This window comes from Hirundo rustica, chromosome 9 (assembly GCF_015227805.2).
Source record: "Hirundo rustica isolate bHirRus1 chromosome 9, bHirRus1.pri.v3, whole genome shotgun sequence".
In the NCBI taxonomy this organism is placed as follows: domain Eukaryota; kingdom Metazoa; phylum Chordata; class Aves; order Passeriformes; family Hirundinidae; genus Hirundo; species Hirundo rustica.
In genome coordinates this window covers 24,793,396-24,813,772 of record NC_053458.1, presented here as the reverse complement: position 1 = coordinate 24,813,772, position 20,377 = coordinate 24,793,396, and the positions used below count along the sequence as shown (strand labels likewise).

The window sequence follows — 20,377 nt, the reverse complement described above, 5'->3', positions numbered from 1 at the left end:
CCAGCAGTTAGCAATGTTAACTAAGAGCTAATTTACGGGTACATCAACAAGACATTTAGGTCCTGGGATCTACACTAAAACTACCCAAGTTTCACTGAATTTCCTTTTGAGACTACGGGTGACTCAAGGAATTCTAGGAAGAGAAGATTCCCCATTGTTCGATTTCTGGGAAGGCCTAGAACAATACCTTTTGCAATGGAAGCCTGGATTTGGAAGGCCACGGCCTCCTGCAGCGGGTTGTACTCCGCTGTGATGGAGGCAGCGCGCAGCGTTTGCACCAGGAAGGGCATCCTGCCCTTGGTGGAGGCGTAGGTGATGGTGTGGTTCCACGTGTAGGGAACGCTGACTCCGTCTGCCGTGAAGAGGCGCGTGGAGTGTGCGTGCAGCTGCCCAGGGCCTGTCTGGATGTAGTCCTCTGTGTAATCCTGCAACAGAGCCCTGGCCATCAGCTGCCCCCACACCAGCACCACCCGGGCCGGTACTGCAGAGCTGTGAGGTGTGTTGAGAGAAAGGGGCCTTATCTTAACCACTGAACAAAGGGTATTGCACACACACAGATCTTTTTCACTCTTATTTTAACTGTTGAATCTTAACACTGCCTGGTCTAATACTTTAAATAACATTCAGACTGATGTACTGAGGATCCTGATGGCAGAAGCCTCAGCAGAGGTTTTCTAAAAAATATCTTACTCCTCAATAACAGTCTTTTGAGGTCTAAATATCTGGCTTTTATTTGAAGGCAGATGCTGATAAATGTGCTAAATAAACAAGTGGTAGAGAAAAATTCTGCCACTGAAGAGGGGTATAACTATTGGGAATACTACATATTGCAGTTTTCCAAAATATCAACAACTTCAGGTGTATTTCTGGCATGCTGGGATTAATACAGTAAAACACTGGTTACCTGCTACTAATAACTAAGTCAGAAAGGTTAAAGGTGCACCTTTCTAGCTCTGCCCAAAGCAACACTGACAGGCCAGCCATCAATAACTGCCCTGAAGACCCTCCTCAGCGCTACCTGCCAACATCCCAGACTCTTGAGACACCAACACGACCCTCCTCATGAGAACTTTCTGCTTTCAAAGACAACATCAGCATTATCAGTTCAACCAGGCACAAAAGAAGTCACACACAGTACAGCAGGTGTCAGAACTCAGTGCTTCCTGCTTTCCTCTGGGTGAGAGAAGTACAGATGCACGAGAGCGGCTTTACCTTGACACTGACATCAGCCACTGACTGGAGCTGCAGCACGTGGCCACTCACAACAACATCCAGCAGCAGGGCCCCGTCCACGTCCAGGCCCCGGGCAACGTGCGTCATGCGCAGGATCTCACCTGGCAGTTGAACAGCACACTCATGTATCACACGTTCCCAACACAGACTCCCAACAGCCACGTGGGATCGAAACTGGAGCCCCTTGACCACTAATTCATACTTACATTTTGTAAGGTATACTGTGCCCATGAGCAAAAACATGACATATTTCAAACTACAGCTCTGAAAGGTGGAATAAAGCCTCAGACGGCCACAGTCAGCCTGAAAATATTAGTGTAAGCACAAGACCCAAATTTCAGCTATGGTCCTCTGCTGTCTTTTCAGAAATTCAGCATCTATCTGGCTTACTGGACACAGAAAGAGCTGGTCTGTCCCGGGGAACTCACCAGTTGCAAACTCCACTTGTGTTTCCCTCTTGAAGACAGCATCAGTGAGTGTAAATCCATTCATTGCTTCCCCGATTTCTTTGGCAGTTGTCCAATAAACCGGGCTGAGTATGGAAATGAGCTTTCTCATCGCTGGGCCTGAAGGAAACACCATAGAAAATCGGGGAGCTTTAATCTCATCACAGACACATATGCACAGGAGCTGAATATGAAGACCTAGAACTAGAGTAGCCCTTTAGATTTAAACCAGAAGATCATGGGTATAGGTGTATTCAGAGGAAAAAACAGAAGATCATGGGTGGAGGTGTATTCAGAGGCCTACCAAGGGTCCGAGGGACATTGGTGATCTTTGCCTGTATCACTCTGGTGTCAGAGTCCGGGCTGTCTGTTACTGTGGCATTCAGGAAAGCAATCCCAAATTCCACGTCATTGATATTGCCAATGATGCTGCCCTTGGCACGTGCAGGACCACCTGTGCAGGGAACAGAGGAGAGGCAAAACACAACCCCATGTGATATGTGCTGTTGGGTATTTTTGGGGAGGGAGAACTGAGATTAAGTTGCAGGGCAGACTTAAGCCCAAAAAATTAAATTACCCAGTCAACTGGCCAAGATGAGAGAGAGCACCAGTGAAATCAGGAGTGCCACGGGCCTGCAAGCTGTAAATACTCACCAGGACATGCTTGGGTGTTGCACCTGGATATCTGGGAGGAGTCCCCAGGGCAAGGACGGCCACGATTTAATGGGGCTGGGCTGCTGCACAGGCGCACCCGGGTCTGCTCTCCTCCTCCACAGGAAGCAGAGCACTGGCTCCATGATTGCCACTGTCCCCAGTTTCCATCCACTGCAGAATAAAGAAAGCAATTTTTCAGGCTGCATCAGTTATGATGAAGTCAATTCCTTCCTGGAGGAACAAAGGTTCTAAAGGAATAGCTCAAAGGGTGACAAAACCATTGTAACGGGTAGGTGTGAACACTCCTGCCATCAGAAACAGAATTCCAGACTGGCTTGGGTTGGAAGAGACCTTAAAGCTCATCCTGTCCCACATTCCACTGTCCCAAGCCTCGTTCAACCTGGCCTGGGACACCTCTGTGGGTGATCTACATTCCTTATGTGGCGTATCCCTGATGCCTTGCAGGGAAAGCTGCATTCCCACCGCTGTTGTGAGCACTGACCTGGGCACAGGTCCGTGCTGCACCTCTGGATCTGCATGTCAGCCCCAGCACAGGCCCTGCCGCCACTGGCCGGGCGTGGGTTGTCACAGCTCCGGTACCGCCTTGTCTGGCCCCCGTTGCACGTCCGACTGCAGGTTCCCCAACTGCTCCATGGGCCCCAGTTGCCATGAACTGCAAGAATAAGTCAGATTTGATCCTCCTCAGGAATTTTAAACCAGACAGTCAAGCTAGGAAAATACTTTTGTTGGAGAATAACTTCTTAATTTTTTTTTTTCCCAAAAGAAAAGAACCAAACCCAGAGAAAGGGCGAACAGCCCAACCCAAAGCAATTACCTGGGCAAGGATCACTGTTGCAAAAATCCATCTGTATGTCACTTCCTTCACACTTGTGCCCCCCGAACTGCGGGGCTGGGTCGGAGCAGTGGCGCGTCCTCTGCCTGCTGCCTCCCCCGCAGGACACGCTGCAGGCACTCCAGCTACTCCACGGGGACCACTTCCCATCCACTGGGGAGAGAGGCACAGCAGTTACAGCCTCTGACTCCAGGAGTGACAGCACAGCACCGCTACATCGGGGGAAACCAAACGTGGATGCCACTGACTCTCTACAGCATCTCAGCTACTCAGGGATTTCTCCCCAGGGACCTGGGGGTGTGGGTGGATGAGAGCTGGACCAGCCCTGGCCATGTGAGCTGGGACCAGAACTCCCCATGCCCTGGGCTGATCCCCCAGTGTGGGCAGGGGAGGGGAATTCTCCTGCCTGTCCTTCTCAAGTGAGACCCCACCTGCAGAGCTGCTCCAGCCCTGGGGCCAGAAGCACAGGAAGGACGTGGAGCTGCTGGAGAGGGTCCAGAGGAGGTCCCAGAGCTGCTCCCATGGCTGGAGACCCTCTGCTCTGGAACCAGCCTGGGAGAGCTGGGGTTGTTCACCTGGAGAAGGCTCCAGGTATACTTCAGAGCCCTGTGCAGGGCCTAAAGGAGCTCCAGAAGAGCTGGAGAGGGACTTGGGACAAGGGCCTGGAGGGACAGGACACAGGGAATGGCTTCCCGCTGCCAGAGGGCAGGGATGGATGGGATATGGGGAAAGAAATGTTCCCTGTGAGGGTGGTGAGATCCTGGCTCAGGGTGCCCAGAGAAGCTGTGGCTGCCTCTGAATCCGTGGAAGTGTCCAAGGCCAGGTTGGACAAGGCTTGGAGCAGCCTGGGCTACTGGAAGGTGTCCCTGCCCATGGCAAGGGTAGAACAAGGTGGGCTTTAAAGTCCACCATCACAAGGTCAGTTCTCCCTTCTACTGCTTCCTGGTCTCGATGAGGATTTGGTATAGGATCATTTTGCAAGAGCAAAATGCAGCACGAAGCCAGAAGGCTCAGTCTGACATGTTGACATTGCAATCCATTGAATTTCACCTCATTATCCCTGCACTCAGCCAAATATAAAAATCCTATTTCAGAAACGTGATTTTTCCTATCCTGTCATGAAGCACTCATTGAAAGGTGGAAGAAAAGGATAAATGAAAAACAGAACATAAGAAAATGTTTAAAATAAATATTTAGGAAACCTGTCATTTAATTATCAATACTTTAAAATGCGCCTTCTGTGAGGTAAAGTAACAAGGACAAAGAAAGAAATCCGATTTTTAGGCTCTATAAGCAGATCCAAAGTAGCGACAGAGGCAGTGACAATAAAAAGCTTGAAGGGGAGTTTTTTCAGGGGTTAGACTTTTAGAACCGGAAAGGGTTAACCGCGACCGAAGCAGAACTGGGGAAGGGAAGGAGCAGTTTGGTCTCACCTGGGCAGCGGCGGCGGAAGCAGAGCTGGAGCTGCGTGTCGGGGCCCGGGCAGCGGGGCCCGCCGTGCGCCGGGGCCGGGCTGGAGCAGAGCCGCAGCCGCGTCTGGGAGCCCTTCCCACACGTGGTGCTGCACGGCCCCCACGGGCCCCACGGGCTCCACTCGCCGGGCACTGCAACGGCACACAGCTTGCACACTGCCCGGGAACAGCGCTGACCCCGCACACTGCCTCAGAACAGCGCTGACCCCACACACTGCCCGGGAACAGCGCTGACCCCACACACTGCCCGGGAACAGCGCTGACCCCACACACTGCCCGGGAACAGCCCTGATCCCACACACTGCCCGGGAACAGCGCTGACCCCACACACTGCCCGGGAACAGCCCTGATCCCACACACTGCCCGGGAACAGCGCTGACCCCACACACTGCCCAGGAACAGCGCTGACCCCACACACTGCCCGGGAACAGCCCGGATCCCACAGACTGCCCGGGAACAGCGCTGACCCCACACACTGCCCGAGAACAGCGCTGACCCCACACACTGCCCGGGAACAGCACTGACCCCACACACTGCCCGGGAACAGCCCTGATCCTGCACACTGCCCCACAACAGCCCTGACCCCACACACTGCCCCACAACAGCGCTGACCCCACACACTGCCCGGGAACAGCCCTGATCCCACACACTGCCCGGGAACAGCGCTGACCCCGCACACTGCCCGGGAACAGCCCTGATCCCACACACTGCCCGGGAACAGCGCTGACCCCACACACTGCCCGGGAACAGCGCTGATCCTGCACACTGCCTGGGAACAGCCCTGATCCCACACAGTGCCCCACAACAGCGCTGACCCCACACACTGCCCAGGAACAGCGCTGACCCCACACACTGCCCGGGAACAGCGCTGACCCCACACACTGCCCGGGAACAGCGCTGACCCCACACACTGCCCGGGAACAGCGCTGACCCCACACACTGCCCGGGAACAGCGCTGACCCCACACACTGCCCCACAACAGACACCTGGGATATCCCAAATCCCGCACAAAATGCCACGAGCAGTGGCCCAAACAATCAGCACTTTGACAAGCAGAATTTGACCCTCTCCTTTCTATTTTTTGACTGCATCACCTCACCACCACCGTGGAACATCAGAACTGAACGCTTAATCAAACCTGGAGTTTCCCACCTCCCTGGGCAGGATGGAGGCCTGAGCAGGGCCAAGGCAGCCTGGCAAAAAGCTGCCAGAAAGCAGCAGCCAGAGCTGATTTTCCTGCCAAAACCTAGAGAGATGAGTCTCAGGTCCACAGATGAGTATTTGGCATCACAGTGGCATCAGAGCCAGGGGAAAATGGAAAGATCAAACATTGCAAATTGTACAGAAGGGAACATGTCAGTGGAGAAGATTCTGAATAAACTAAAACCTGTAAAATGTGGGAAATACTCATGGGACAGGAAGAAAACCTGAACATTCAGGCAGCTGGGACCAAAATGTGGCTAAAAATTGTAAACAACAGAGGAAAAGATACAGATAAAGTCTTAAGTTATTAACAATCATTTTTACATAGCATTAAATAGTTGGTGGCTTGAGTTTGGTTCTTTTCGTATTTTAATTGGCTTTGCAGGATAGGTTTAGAGAGAATTTACGCTGTGAAGATGTAGGTAACAAGTACTGGAAAACATTAAAATACAATTTAAAAAAAATAACTAACAACTGAAAACAAGCTGAAATAATTTGGGTTTGGAGAAACAAAGAGAGCTGCATGTGAAGCCCCTCATGGAATTAAGGTTAAATTACTCTTCTCTTACCTGGGCAAGGCCTAAGATTGCACATGACTGACTCCAGAGCGCTGCCCTCACAGGGCTTCCCTCCGTGCTGAGCCGGGGGATTACTGCAGGTCCTGCTCCTTGTCCTGTTCCCTTGGCCACAGCTCCTTGAACACTCTTCCCACAGCCCCCACTCCGACCAGCTCCCATCCACTAAGGACCAGAAAAGCCCAGTTTTCATTAAATGGTATTTTTGCGGTACTTACTGAAATTTCCTCTTTCTTTCCAAAATTAATTACAACCACTCAGAAAAATAATTCTGCCAAAAAGATCCATGGTGATAAAAGTTCACTGTTTGGGCACTTAATGCAAGGGATATTAAAAGTATAAATTCTTTGTGGCTTTTCACTACTTAAATAGGGTTTAGAAAATAGAGGGAGGAAGACTTAGATGGGCAGACAGCGATAGGACATGGGGGAAAATGTTTTAAACTAAAAGAGGAGAGATTTAGATCAGGTATTTGGAAGGAACTGTTCTCTGTGAGGGTGGGGAGGCCCTGGCACAGGGTGCCCAGAGAAGCTGTGGCTGCCCCTGGATCCCTGGAAGTGTCCAAGGCCAGGCTGGAGCAAGCTGGGCTAGAGGAAGGTGTCCCTGCCAATGGCAGGGGGTGGCACTGGATGGGTTTTAAGGTCCCTCCAACCGAGACCCTCGTGGGGTCGTGTGAGTGCAGCAGTACCTGGGCAGGGCTGGCGGTGGCAGCTGCGCAGGTCGGTGTGGGGCCCCTGGCAGCCGCGGCCCCCGTTGGCTGGCACGGGGCTGTCGCACTGCCGGACGCGCTCCTGCACTCCCTGGCCGCAGGTGACGCTGCACGCCCGCCATTCCAGCCAGCTGGAGAAGCCGCCGTGCACTGAAACGGGAGCAGGGACGCTGCTGGGCGCTGCCTACAGCTCCCTTAGGCCAACACAGAGAGGTGAAAACTGCACCTTCTGACCCTTGGAAATCCATCTCACTTCGTGCCATTACTGTGCAAAAATCTCTTGCCATAGTTCAAAGACAAACACTGTGCATGCTCCTAAATGCTTTTCTTTAAAGGCACAGTTTAGTTATGATATGTTCTGAGAATGGGATCTGGTTCAAGACCCTCTCATTATAATTTTTGTTTCTCGTCCTTCACAGCCTCTATTTTTCCCAGATGGATGAGTATAACAGAAAAAAATTTAATAAAGAGAATCCCACTGACACTTCGAACTAGGCTTACCTTAGATCTAACGCTTATAAAGAAGATCAAACATCTCATCCATAAAATGTGGGCAAGATGAACTTTAACCACATTTGATCCAGATTAATGCTGTCATCTACCAGCTTCAGTCACTCTGATGTTTTGTGCACCTACCCTGCACAGTCAGGGGTACTGTGACGAGGACAGATCCCAGGAGATTCCTGGCTACGCACTCGTACTCCGAGGTGTCCTCCCTCTGCAGCGGGGCAATGCGCAGGGAGCCGTTGGGCAGCAGGGTCACTCTGTCATCGTCCAGCACGGGCTGGCCCTGCCGGGACCAGCCGATGGTGGGAAGGGGCTCTCCCATGGCCTGGCAGTCCAGCACCGCCGTGGCACCAGCTTCCAGCACCATCCCCACCGGCTCAACAGTGATGACTGGGGGGCCTGGAAGAGAAGGGGTTCTTTGGGTGGCAGCACACGGCCACAGGCTCGACTGATTTAGCATTAAAACGAGCACAGAGAAATCCTAAAATTATTATTCCCCGCTGGTAAAATAGAAACACAGAATCCTTAAGGGATTTGAGATCACCAAGGCCAACCATCAACCCAGCGCTACCACCAATGTTCACCACTAAACCATGTCCCCAAGTGCCATCAAAAAGACATATGTTACAATGCCAATAAGCTGGTTTGAACATGCAGCAATCTGAGGACCAAAGCAGAGATAAAGGCCCAGCTATAAGAGCACATGCTCTTCTTCATTGCTAAAATTTGTTTTTTATAAAACCCACAGGAAGATGTTCTTGTTCATGTCCAGAGACAACTGAGGGGTAAGGAACATACCCACACTGCTTGAGGCTTTACAGTAGGAAGGACATGTTTCGAAGTTCTCCCACTAGCAATGAAAAATTCTAAGTTATTATTTTTTCCAAAATTAAATATTGTCAATGAGAATTAGGATTCACCTCATGTAACCTGCTTAATTTATAAGTTGAGAGTCTAGTTTATTCCAGTTATACTGAGTGAACTAAGAGAAACAGGCCCTTTCAGAGAGTGATTTAGTTCATTACGCACTGGTTTCTACAATGAGGCTCAACCACCATTTACATCCCTCTCTTCTTTGACCTCAATCACACCTTAGACCAGACTCTCAAATATTCATGATGAAAGATGTCCAGAGAAGCTCTTGGCTGCCGCATTCCTGGAAGTGTTCAAGGAGCAACCAGCTTTAGTGGAAGGTGTCCCTGCCCACAGCAGGTGATCCTTAAAGTCCCTTCCAACCCAAGGTCTTCTACAATTCCATGGAAGAAGAGATGAGTCCAAACCTCCAGGCCAGTGCCCAACCCTCAGCACTCCTGCAGGAGCTGCCTGCACCTCCGCCCAGGCAGGTTTTCACTCCCTTGAGGGGCATTAAGCCTCCCTTCGAGCCTTACTCTGCAGGGTCAGCGTCAGGCTGCGCTCCACGACGCCCGCGTCATTGCTTGCCACGCACTTGTAGTCACCAGCATCTTCATTCTGAGGAACAAAAACGGGGCTTTGTCTACAGGGCCACTCCTGGGAGGGTGGGCAGGAAATTTTAGCCCCAATTCAAAATGTAGACATGAGTTCATGGGGAAAAATAGGATTCTTGCTGTTCAGATTAGGAATTTAGATTTCAAGTAAGAGATCTGCACATGGAGAATGCACTTGCTTTTCAGCTTACCCATAGAACCCAGGCTCTCTTAAGGTCCAGAGCAAATGTTCCATTCAACTGGTCATGACCAGGATCTCACACACCAACAATTAGTATGTAAATTCTAAATCAACACCAACAATTAGTATGTAAATTCAGTCCTTCTGACAAGCAGGGAGAACTGATCCCCAGGGTTTTGCCTCAATAGTTTGAATCGAACTCTAGTCTGAATTAAAACATTTGTTAAAGGTAAAAGAAAAAAAGGATAAATGTCTAGCCTGACTCTTTCAAACCAATATGATCAGGACTACCTCTATCGATCAATTTCAAGGCAGACACAGTATGGGGCAGGACTCACCACAGTGCCATAGATAGCAAGGGAACCATTGACAAGCTGTCGGATTCTGTTGCTAATCTGAACACCCACTCCTTTTTTGCTCCACTGGATGGTTGGAGGGGGATCTCCCCTAACTTCACAATTCAACATGGCATTGCCACCCAAGGGCTCAATTCGGCTGGAGTGATAATCCCCTTTGAAGACTGGAGGCTCTGAAAAAACAAGGGATGGCAGAGAAATAGCAGAGCTAAAACAAAGTGTTCCTGATGATAACTGCTGGCAGGAATTGCTCACCTCTGATTTTTTGAAGGGGACATTTCAGCCTGTTTGGATTTTTCCCATTTTTCCCTTGCCCATTGGCAAGGTATTATATACTAGAGGGAATACTTTAAACTGACAGCAGGCAGGTTAAAATTGGATATTAGGGAGAAATCGTCCCTGTGAGGGTGGTGAGGCCTGGCACAGAGTGCCCAGAGAAGCTGTGGCTGCCCCTGGATCCCTGGAAGTGTCCAAGTTCCGGCTGGGTGGGGCCTGGAGCAGCCTGGGCTAGTGGAAGGTGCCTTCTCACCCATCCCATTCTGACTCCACTATCCAAATGGAGCTGTCCAGCAATGACCACAACCACCGTTTTTCACGTACCTTTGACGTACACGAAGCCAATGGCCTTGATGGAGCCCACCGTGTTCTCTGCAGAGCACACATAGGTCCCAGAGTCCTCCTTGGACACCCGCTCGATGAGCAGCTCACTGTGCCCATTGACATCATCATACTGTGCTGGAGGGATGGCAGGGAAAGGGTCATTCCAGGGACTGGAATGTACACAGCTCACAGGAGTGTTTGAATCTGAGCACCCTCAGCAGCACAGCTCAGGGGCCCTGTGCATCCCTAAGACACTTCAGGAATGCACAGGAAGTCACTGCTGTGACATCTGCCCACGTGCACCTATTCACTTCAGCTGCCCCTTAATTTTGAGCATCAGTTGCTTGGATGCTGAGTAAATATCATTAGATATGACTGGTTTTGATGTGTTACATTATTGGCTACAGGAGAGGGACCATTTTTTAATTACCTTCCTTACAGCTTTGTCTCAGGGGCAATTTAATTACATGATTGCATAACACTAAAGATATTCCTCACACAGTCACTAACAGTTTATTCCAGCTAGAGTTTTCTTCTTTCCTGCCCTAAACTGCAGTGCTGCACAGGGAAAAAAGTCTGCAGCCAAATGGCCATCAGGGACCCACCTGGAATGATGTTATTGTTAAAGGTCCATGTTATTCTGGGGACAGGTACCCCCGTTGCTTTGCAGGATAACCTGAGCTGCTCTCCTTTGGTCAAGGCTACATCTCCAGGCAGTTCAGTGAAAGCTGGGAGCACGTGAACAGTCAGGGTGACTGTGTGTGTGTCCTCCCCAGCGGTGTTGGTGGCAATGCAGGTGTAACTGCCAGAGTCTTCGGGCTGGAAGGAAACACAGTGGGGAAATTTCAGCTGGGATATATCCTACAGCACACACCACTTAGTAAAAGAATCTTGAAAGGCTTGGAACAAGCATTCAGCAGAAATGCTCAGCTGAGCTCTTCCATGTCCCTAAATTTGAAGGATGACTAACGCTCCTTTTTACCCTTCCTGAGGTTTTACCACTACAAATTCTTTATAGATTTTACTCCCCAGTGGAAAATGAAAAAATTTCTGATGATTCTGGAACATTAAGAACAAGAAATCAAAATTAAAACAATGACTAACCCAGAAGTGGGTCTCATCGCTGCCAAATATGTCCAATAACAGCTTAGATTTAGGAAACTTACCACAACATTGTCCAAAATGAGGTCTCCACCGGGCACAGTCTGGTATTTTCCCACTGTGTCTCTTAACAGCATGTTGTCCTTCCTCCAGTTAATTGCTGGTGTTGGGATCCCCTCAGCCACACAAGACAGAACAGCCTGGGAGCTCTCCGTGACCGTGTACTGCGTATCTGTGCTGCGGATCCTGGGTGGAACTGTGGGGAGGTCATTAAAAACATTTCCTCTGGGTATTATCCAAGCACAGCGCTGGACTGAAGAAAACCCTTGCCTGGACCTTCTGGATTGTGTGCCAAAATTCAAGCTACTGGCCAATATTACAACTTAATGACACTCCCCTATATTAAGCAGCACAATTTTCCCTAACTCCTCCTGTACTTCCCTAGCTCCTTACTCTATGTGGGGTCACACTGGTAACACACATTGTTTCCCTACAGTCCCACTTAGCATGGAATCATAGGATGGTTTGGGCTGGAAAGGACCATAGAGACTGTCTCATTCTAACCCCATTCCAACACCTTCCATTATCCCAGGTTGCTCCAAGCCCCATCCAGCCTGGCCTTGGACAGTTCCAGGGAAGGGGAGTCCTCAGCCTGTCTGGACTAGCCCTAGCATTGCCCCCTACACTCCCAGGAAGTGTTCCTCACCATGCACGATGAGCTCTGTGCCGGAGCTGCTGGATCCCGCAGGATTTGCTGCTGTGCAGGTGTAGCGGCCGCTGTCCCCGGGCTGCACAAACAGGAGCTGCAGAGCCCCCGTGCTCAGGATTCTCCTTCGCATGGACTCCGTTATCTGCTGCCCAACCTTATGCCAGCTGATCTCTGGCACAGGGTAGCCTTCAGCCTCACACTGCAGAGTGACAGACTGATCAATGGCAACAACATATTCCTCCACATGGGACTTGATAACAGGAGGAACTGAAAGGAACAAAGACAATTGTTAAAAGAATTAGATGCTGTAAGACGCAAGGAACACTTTAGTTCTCAGTGAAAATAATTCTAAAATATAGTTTGGTATCCTAAAGTAGGTATCAAGCTACTAGGAATAAATCTCCTGGGCTCTGTTCAGCATCATGTCAAGCAGGAAAGCACTAGGTCCCTTTCTATCGCTCAGAACTGTGTTTGTCCAAGAGAAGGAGTTTAAAAGGTGATTTACCTTGAACTTTCAGCTTGATCTTCCCCAGAGCAGTGCCAGCTGGATTCTGAGCAACACACATGTAAGTGCCAGCATCTTCCACAGCTGCTCTGGCAATCTGCAAACTGCCACTTGGCTGGACCGTGTAGCTGTTCCCTAAAACAAATATAATCAAAGTAAGACACTTCTGGTTTGGTGTTTGGTTTTAAATGAATGGCAAGGAGAACCCCAAGTTCCAGAAAAGAAAATGGGTGTCTGTGTCACGGGAGCAGGCGGGGTCCCAGGCTTCAGGAGGATACCTGTGGTGATGATGTTAATGCCCTCCTTCTGCCACGTGATCACGGGCTGAGGAGTGCCCGTGGCCTCACAGGGCAGCACAATGGGATTGTTCACGATGACATCCAACGCTCCCGGCTGGGCCTGGATAACGGGTGGCTCTGCGGAATGAAAGAAAAAGGGAAAAGCATAATGTTCAAGGCTAGGAGAATACAGAAGAGCACTAAAACTGTACAGCCTGAGCAGACTGAAGTAGCAATGCTGGCTGCGAGAACAGCCTTGCTCATCAGCCTCCAGCTTACCCTGCACGTGCAGAGTGACGTGCCTGTGGGCAGAGCCCGCGGCGTTCCGGGCCATGCAGGTGTACCTGCCCCCGTGGGCCAGCTGGGCAGAGGGGATCTCCACAGCTCCTGGGGCAGAGAGAGCACCACAACATGCAGAGCATCCTCGGGGCACAGGTGCTCCCTTACAGCATCCCTCATTTCATTCCAAGCCATCAGAGAGGGGATCTTTGGGGGATTGTTCACATTTCTGTAATTCATTACTTACAGATGTAATGGATGTGCCTGATTGCACTGATTTCCTGCAGCACATTACCTGAAGAGACAATTCTGTAGCCATCTCCTCTGGGAAGCAACTTGATGCCATTTTTGGTCCAATGAACTGAGGGGGTGGGAACACCGGAGGCGGTGCAGGAAATCACGACTGGTGACAGCTTTGTTACCAGGAGCTCTGTGGCTTCATCAGCTATGGATGGGGGCACTGAAAATGAAGAGCAGGGCAAAGGTTACTTGCCCACACTCATTTGTTATAAATTCTTGGAAATACCAGAGACTTATGGATATCAGTGTCAAAGGGGAATGAAATAAACTCTCATCTCAACATTGGAACATCCCAAAGAAGTTCTGGGTGGCACACAAATGTAATAGCAATATCCCCTCTACCTTGAACAGTGAGATCAATTGCCCTTTGATCTTCTCCTGCAGCATTTGACACAGAACACTCATAGACAGCAGTGTCATCCACAGTGGGAGAAATGATTACTAAGGAACCTGAAGACAGAAGTCTGAACAAAAGAAAGAAATCAAAGAAAAAAGAAAGTAAAAGCTATTGAAATACTTCTTTCCTTCTCAGGTAGTCAGCCCACTGAATTTGCTGGCTAGACAAGGTAGATTTTAAGCACAGCTAGATTTTTCAAGTGCCAAAATCATCCCTGAAAACTTGAAACCCACAGTGAGAAAGAAAACACCTCTCACCTGTATGTATTCTGATTCTGGTCAACACTAAGCAGGTGCCCATTCTTTTTCCAGCTAATTGCTGGTCTGGGAATTCCAGTGGCTTCACAAGGCAAAGTGGTTTGCTCATTTACGGTAACTGTGATATTCGTCTGCCCAGGAGCAATAGTTGGAGGAACTAAGGACAAAGCGTAATTATTTAGAATAATTTTATATATATATGTAATTATTTAGAATAATTCATATATACACAGACTCGCATTTCTCCCCTTTTTTTTAACCAGAGCAGCTAAGAAGGGACTAAACAGAAACTGCCTCTGGTAGAAGAAGCGTGCCGTCAGTGGTTCAGCGGCAGCCCCAGGCTTTACCGAGGACGTGCAGGTCGATGCGCTGGCGCTCGCTGCCCGCGGCGTTGGTGGCCATGCACATGTATCTGCCCGTGTCAGCCACCTGTGCCCAGGGGATGTGCAGGGACCCATCCTCCAACACTGAATACCTGCAACAGAGCAAACGGTGCTGCCCACCATGCATCCACAGGGCACCATGGCAGTGTGGAGGAAGAGATGACCCAGGGGACACAGCCAATGGCCTAAATGAAGCACGCGTTAATTGGGGCACGGAGCTTTCTCACTTATTTCACTCTTTCTGAGCACATCCATTTCCCAAAGAAATCTGGCTGACATGGTGATTTCATACAAATGATACTGGATTTACAGAAAACAACCAACCCCCTTTTTAATGGTTTCTCATTTAACCTTAAAAAACCCCTAACTAATGCCTGTACTTTTTCTTTGCAATACAACAGAAGTCCTTAGCTTTTTCTCAGTTCTAGAAAATGCCAAGCTACTTCCTCATAGAACAGTCAGGAGACAAAAAACATTCACTATAATAAAAATTGCTACTAGAACATGTATAAAAAGTTTTAGGTATTAGAAAATACAGACCAGTTTTTGGTCTGCATGAAATTGCTTGGCTTCATCCCAAAACTCTGTGTAAATATAAAAATCTTTTACATTTACTGTTCAAAACATCTAATGTCAGGATAATTATTATTATATTTGGTTGCCAAAGGAGTTTTTTTACCCTTCTTAACAACAAAAAGGTGAAACCTTTGGTGCTGCTACTTTTCTCTAGAACAATTTCATGTCTAATTAAGTTTCTTTAAGACTGTAATAAATACATTCTTAAGCAGCAATGAATAATATTTGTGCAAAATTCTGGGCAATACCTGGAATTGTTTCCAGTAAAAACAGCCCCATCCTTCCTCCAGGTGATCCTGGGGGCTGGGACTCCTTCTGCAGCACACTCCAGCAGGACAGAGGTGTTGATGTGGACCATGGTGGTCTGGGGGCTGCTCCGGATCGTGGGAGCCACTGCAAGGGAGAATTGCTGATGATACAAAGGAAGCAAATCTACATTGCAATGACTGAAACTGAACACGTGAAAAGAGGTGCAGCAGCAGATTTGGGTTCACTGCAGAGACAGGAACAAGTTTCTTACCATTCCAGGTGACGGTAATTGCCAAGGTGCAGCAGGGAAGGAGAAAGAAAGTTTGGCTGAAATACACTGAAAAGGTCAGCTCTGCAAGTTACTGCAAAGGGTATCACTGAGCTAAAGCAGCAGGAGTTCAGCACATGGAATTCAGCAAGCTAAGGCTGTGGGGATATCCTTGCTTCCTGATTACACACGAAGGAGAAAAAAAGGACTTTAGCTGGACCACAAAAAGCCAGGGCACAATATGTGACTGGGCCTGAAACAGAATAGAAAAAGAGGAAAAAATTCCTTCCAGCCACCTGAGTGTGAGAGTAGAATAGCTTCTCATCAGACTAGAGGTGAGAAAATCAGCAGGTTTAAAATGGAGCTCAGGGCTAAGGTAGCACAGGACAAGGATCCTGGTAAGGCCTCTCAAGCCCTGTCCTCCCCAGGCACAGAGAAGCTGCCACAGCTCTCAAGTTAACGTGTCAAGCCAGCTGTGAAACCTGCCAGTCAGATGCTTCAAAGAATTGCCCTGGGTTTGTCCAAGAACATTTGGCAGTCCTGGATGTGGGTGCTCACTCTGGATGTATCCTGACTGTGTCAGGATGATGGGTGGATACAGCCCCTAATCACAAGAAGCACAGATGGTTGGAGAGTGAGCCATGGCAAGTGTCCAGCAGGTCCCTGAGTCTGGGGGCTGGCTGTGGGCTCAGCAGTGGGACACGAGTCCATCTATGCACATGACCCCACAGTCTGGGCATGGCCTGAGTGGCCAACACACGGCTGGAAAGCCACCCCAAATGCTCGGTCCCTGCTGCCTGAACTGCTGCAGAAATGCGTGCAAAGCCCAAGCTGCCCAAGGCTGCTCCTTGAGTTACCGTGCACCGCCAGCAGGAACTCCCTGGTGGTTTCCCCTGCCACATTCCTGGCCACACACGTGTATGTGGCGCTGTCCCCCAGCTCTGCGTTGTTGATCTGCAGGTACCTCCCGCTGGACAGGATCCGCAGCCGGGGGCCTCCCTGTGGGCACACACAGACACAGGCAGGGGTGAGAGCTTCGCTGCTGGCCTCTCCTGAGCACAGAACATCCTTCCACTGCACAGCAATAAAGGCCAGGAGAGAGGGCACCGATAAACCACGGACTGAACTCTCTGCTGCCTTTATACCCCTGAAGAGAAGAGCGTAAAGGAGGCTTTTAAAATTTAGCTTTGCTTACTGGTTCTCCATTGAAATCCCCACTGGGGCTTGTGCCTGAAGGAGGCAGCTGTTACAGAGCCAAAGGGCTTTTATGGAGCTTTTATGGAAAGGCACACCTAATAGCACATGATTAATTTATCTTATTATCTATGCACACTATAGGCAAAAGGAATCAAAGTTTCTCTACCCTGTTCTTCCAGGATCACTGTCTGGCTCAGCTGGGAGGCAGCACAGGCTTAGCCAGCTCAGTTTACCAGCCAGGAGTGCACCAGCCAGCAGCTCTGAGCACAGGCTGCCCCTCTTCCCTGCTCTGCAGCAACTCCACAGCCCCTGCCAGGAGCCAGTTCAGTGAGAGCTTTACCACACCCAGCTTCAATCACTGACAGCAACATCAGCTACGAGTGTTCAGAGACCTGACTGGATAAAAACCAGCAGGAAAAAGAGCACAAACTTAGCTTTTCCAGTATGTGCTACCCACCCTCTAAATGGAAATGAAAGCTGATATTCCCATCTACTCTCCTGGTTAGAGGGTCTGAGAAGGGCACCCCAGAGAGATGAAACTCCCCTGGTTCTGCACTAAGCACCCTGGTACCCTGTTCTCACACCAGGCATCAGCTCCAATGCTGGAGTGCAGGGCAGGAGCTCTCAGGTGACACAATTCACCACCTGGGTGGGTTATTGACAGATTTTGGGCAATCACTGGCATTTCCATCACAACCTATGTGATGGTTTCTAAACACAGAAACCTAGAGATAACAGGAGACAGAGGATGAAGCTGTAACTTAATCTGTAGGCTCTACTCCAAATAAGCCAGAAACCTCAGGCTGGAAAAAAAAAATACAAATTCAACAAGTCTCTCAGTGTTTGAAAAAAGCCAGGTTAGGCCAGGAAGCTCCTATTCTTTTCTTAACCCTCAATGTACATTTCCAAAACCCCTCAAGAGTGCCACAACTTCAAAGCTGCTGGAGGCCAGATCTTTCCATAGCTCTGCTGCCAGAGCAGGTGGTGCTGCACAGTTCCGTCACTCAGCACACATAGATGCACTAGGGCAGACCCTACCTCAAGATCTGCCCAGTGAAAGACAACAAAAGTGGGAGGAATGACAACCCCTACAACAAGGCTGCTTCACAAAACTAGTGATATTTAAACTGAAATAACATGGCAGACTAAGAACCTGCCTTTCTCCAGCCCTCTCTTGTCACTGTGACACCTCCACTTTTCCAGGCAAGGAGGATGATTTGTCAAGGAGCTCCTCATCTCTTTTCCCACACCCAAGGACACCCACTTCCAGCTGCTCAAGATTAGCCAGCTGTTGCATTTCTTTGGGGTTGGGAAAGCAACTGGGCATTGGGGAGGACACAGATTTCTCCTGATGTCTAGAATATGAGCTCATGAGTGAGGGGGCCCTGGTACAGGGTGCCCAGAGAAGCTGTGGCTGCCCCTGGATCCCTGGAAGTGTCCAAGGACAGCCTGGATTGGGCTTGGAGCAAGCTGGGTTAGTGGAAAGTGCCCCTGGCCATGGCAGGGGGTGGCACTGGACGGGCTTTGAAGTCCCAAGAAGCTTCAGCCCTCACATTCTGACATGAGTTCATGAGGCAGGAGGAGAATTCACAGTGCAAAGATAATTCCCAGGTTACCAGCTGAGCACCTCTGGCTGTCACAGGGTTGCTCTACTTTTGTTTTCTGGCGAATATTTTTAACAGTACTTTTCATGGTTTATGTTCCCTAAGCACTGCTTTTCAAACATAAGCTTTCCAATGAAGGCTAAGGCAAAATGCATTCATATATATATTATTTCCAAGCCTTGTTCAACCTTATTTTCATTAAAAACCCCCACCCAATTAGAGAATTAACTGTCCAGAAGTAGAACGGTCCTGTTAAATTTGTTTCCAGCTGGTTCCTGGGCTATATTACGATAATGGTCCTAGTAGTACTTTGTAAGACACGTTTACCCACCATATCCTCCTTCCAATAATATTTAATTCTTCTACATCTACCACAGAGAAAGAGTCTGAGGAATGACATGTCAGAGGAAAGCAAACAGGCAGAAACTTGAGTGAGGTTCTACTGATGGGTCACAGTCAAGGGAAATAGCTCATAATCTGTATTTGTTTCCTCTTTATTAATGAACAAAGTTGTGAGAAAAATTTTAATTAAGTTCAATTAATAACTGAACTTTAATATTCAGTTGAAAAGGACCTGTTTTGTGAGTGGTTCCAAAGATGGGGAGGAAAAAAATTGTTTCTGTATAAACAATCCTCATCTTGCTAATTGTCTCTCAACCATCAAAGACTCTCTGCCTTGCCATGGCACTATGGAATTCTGAGTGGGAAAGATGCACTTGGTATAAAACCTGGTGATTAGCAACCCATATTCTTCTAAAGAACTTCAATTCCTTTCTGAATGCTGCTAGAGTAGGAGGATGCATAATACAGCCAAAGGAAACATAGAGCGCAGTCTTGTCTCAGCTACCTTTCCTGGGAAGCCATTCAGGAGTTTACCAAAGGCTTCTAGCATTGCTCAGAGGATCCAGGAGGAGCAAGGGATCCCCCTAAAGGAAAAAAGAACAAGTAACAGCGGGATGGCCGCTTCACATGCCCGCTGGCTCTGGGGACTCAGTTGGGGCTGACTGCAGTGGCACTGGGGCTACCCAGCTGCTCTGAGCTCCGGGCGCGTAACTCGGGCTGAGGGGCGAGTGAGCGGAGAAGAGACCTCGAGCACTGCTGTGACAACTGCAGCGAGCAAAAGGCCAGCACAAAGGCTGGGACATCGGTACCTCCAGCTGCTCTCCGTCCTTCAGCCAGGAGATGATGGGAGGAGGCACGGCGTCCGACCTGCACTCCAGAATAACCTGGCTGTTCTGCAGCACCGTCAGCTCCTGGGGCCCTCCGGTACCAGCGATGTTGGGAGGGACTGGGACAAAGAACAGAGAACAAAACCAGCACCACACATATGAACCATCAAGAAAACTACTTTTTGAAAATTTCTGATTTATCTCAAGTTTAAAATAAATGCAAAGCTGTGGTATCACTAATTAGTTCTTCTTCTCAATACCTGCGTTAAATATATCAGTATACTTCACGTCTCTATAGAGCGAGCACAACAAACTTGATCCAAGCAAATGCTGACATCTGTGAGCTTCCTGGATATTCGAAGTCAGACTTGGAATTGTAACAGAAATCAGGTGGAACTTCCCTTCTAATTGTGTATCACATTCAGAATAACCATCCTTAATCAGAAACATTAATTATGATCCTATGGTGTAATATCACAGAATATTTCATCTTTGGGAATATGTGTTTGTTAAATGAGATGCTGACGTGTACCTTAGCAGTTCACACTTTGAGGAAATTTTCTTTTCCTAAACTGAACTTACCATGCACTCGTACCAAATATTCCTTGTCAGCATCTCCTGCCGGGCTAGATGCTAAACATGTGTATCTTCCTGTGTCCTCCACCTGGAAACACAGGAAAACATCAGCAGAAACTCCAGATTACGGGGAAAATTCAGCAAAACCAATAAATACAAACACAGTAACAGCATACAACAGGCAGCACTTGAACACAAGCACAGGAGACACAGAATGCCTGGAAAGAAAGTAATGAAGTTGTTGAATACTTCTTTATTTCACTTTGATGGGGTT

At 48.9% G+C, this 20,377-nt stretch overlaps 1 protein-coding gene across 1 annotated transcript in view; it reads right to left on the bottom strand.

Moving 5' to 3' along the window:
* The window catches only part of HMCN1 (hemicentin 1), a 166,877-nt gene that overhangs the window by 12,979 nt on the left and 133,521 nt on the right, over nucleotides 1–20,377 (bottom strand). Inside the window, exons 70-97 of the mRNA XM_040072701.1 lie at nucleotides 20,110–20,191; nucleotides 19,510–19,646; nucleotides 16,415–16,556; nucleotides 15,289–15,433; nucleotides 14,429–14,556; nucleotides 14,082–14,238; nucleotides 13,770–13,891; nucleotides 13,423–13,587; nucleotides 13,128–13,235; nucleotides 12,849–12,986; nucleotides 12,571–12,705; nucleotides 12,063–12,332; nucleotides 11,422–11,612; nucleotides 10,861–11,074; nucleotides 10,256–10,390; nucleotides 9,638–9,828; nucleotides 9,041–9,122; nucleotides 7,782–8,051; nucleotides 7,125–7,295; nucleotides 6,431–6,601; nucleotides 4,620–4,790; nucleotides 3,169–3,339; nucleotides 2,836–3,006; nucleotides 2,334–2,504; nucleotides 1,984–2,133; nucleotides 1,662–1,799; nucleotides 1,213–1,334; nucleotides 188–425 (exon numbers count right to left, since the gene is read on the bottom strand). Of these exons, the coding sequence (XP_039928635.1) occupies nucleotides 188–425; nucleotides 1,213–1,334; nucleotides 1,662–1,799; nucleotides 1,984–2,133; nucleotides 2,334–2,504; nucleotides 2,836–3,006; nucleotides 3,169–3,339; nucleotides 4,620–4,790; nucleotides 6,431–6,601; nucleotides 7,125–7,295; nucleotides 7,782–8,051; nucleotides 9,041–9,122; nucleotides 9,638–9,828; nucleotides 10,256–10,390; nucleotides 10,861–11,074; nucleotides 11,422–11,612; nucleotides 12,063–12,332; nucleotides 12,571–12,705; nucleotides 12,849–12,986; nucleotides 13,128–13,235; nucleotides 13,423–13,587; nucleotides 13,770–13,891; nucleotides 14,082–14,238; nucleotides 14,429–14,556; nucleotides 15,289–15,433; nucleotides 16,415–16,556; nucleotides 19,510–19,646; nucleotides 20,110–20,191 (4,486 nt within the window). The remainder of the gene's footprint in view (nucleotides 1–187; nucleotides 426–1,212; nucleotides 1,335–1,661; nucleotides 1,800–1,983; nucleotides 2,134–2,333; nucleotides 2,505–2,835; nucleotides 3,007–3,168; nucleotides 3,340–4,619; nucleotides 4,791–6,430; nucleotides 6,602–7,124; nucleotides 7,296–7,781; nucleotides 8,052–9,040; nucleotides 9,123–9,637; nucleotides 9,829–10,255; nucleotides 10,391–10,860; nucleotides 11,075–11,421; nucleotides 11,613–12,062; nucleotides 12,333–12,570; nucleotides 12,706–12,848; nucleotides 12,987–13,127; nucleotides 13,236–13,422; nucleotides 13,588–13,769; nucleotides 13,892–14,081; nucleotides 14,239–14,428; nucleotides 14,557–15,288; nucleotides 15,434–16,414; nucleotides 16,557–19,509; nucleotides 19,647–20,109; nucleotides 20,192–20,377) is intronic.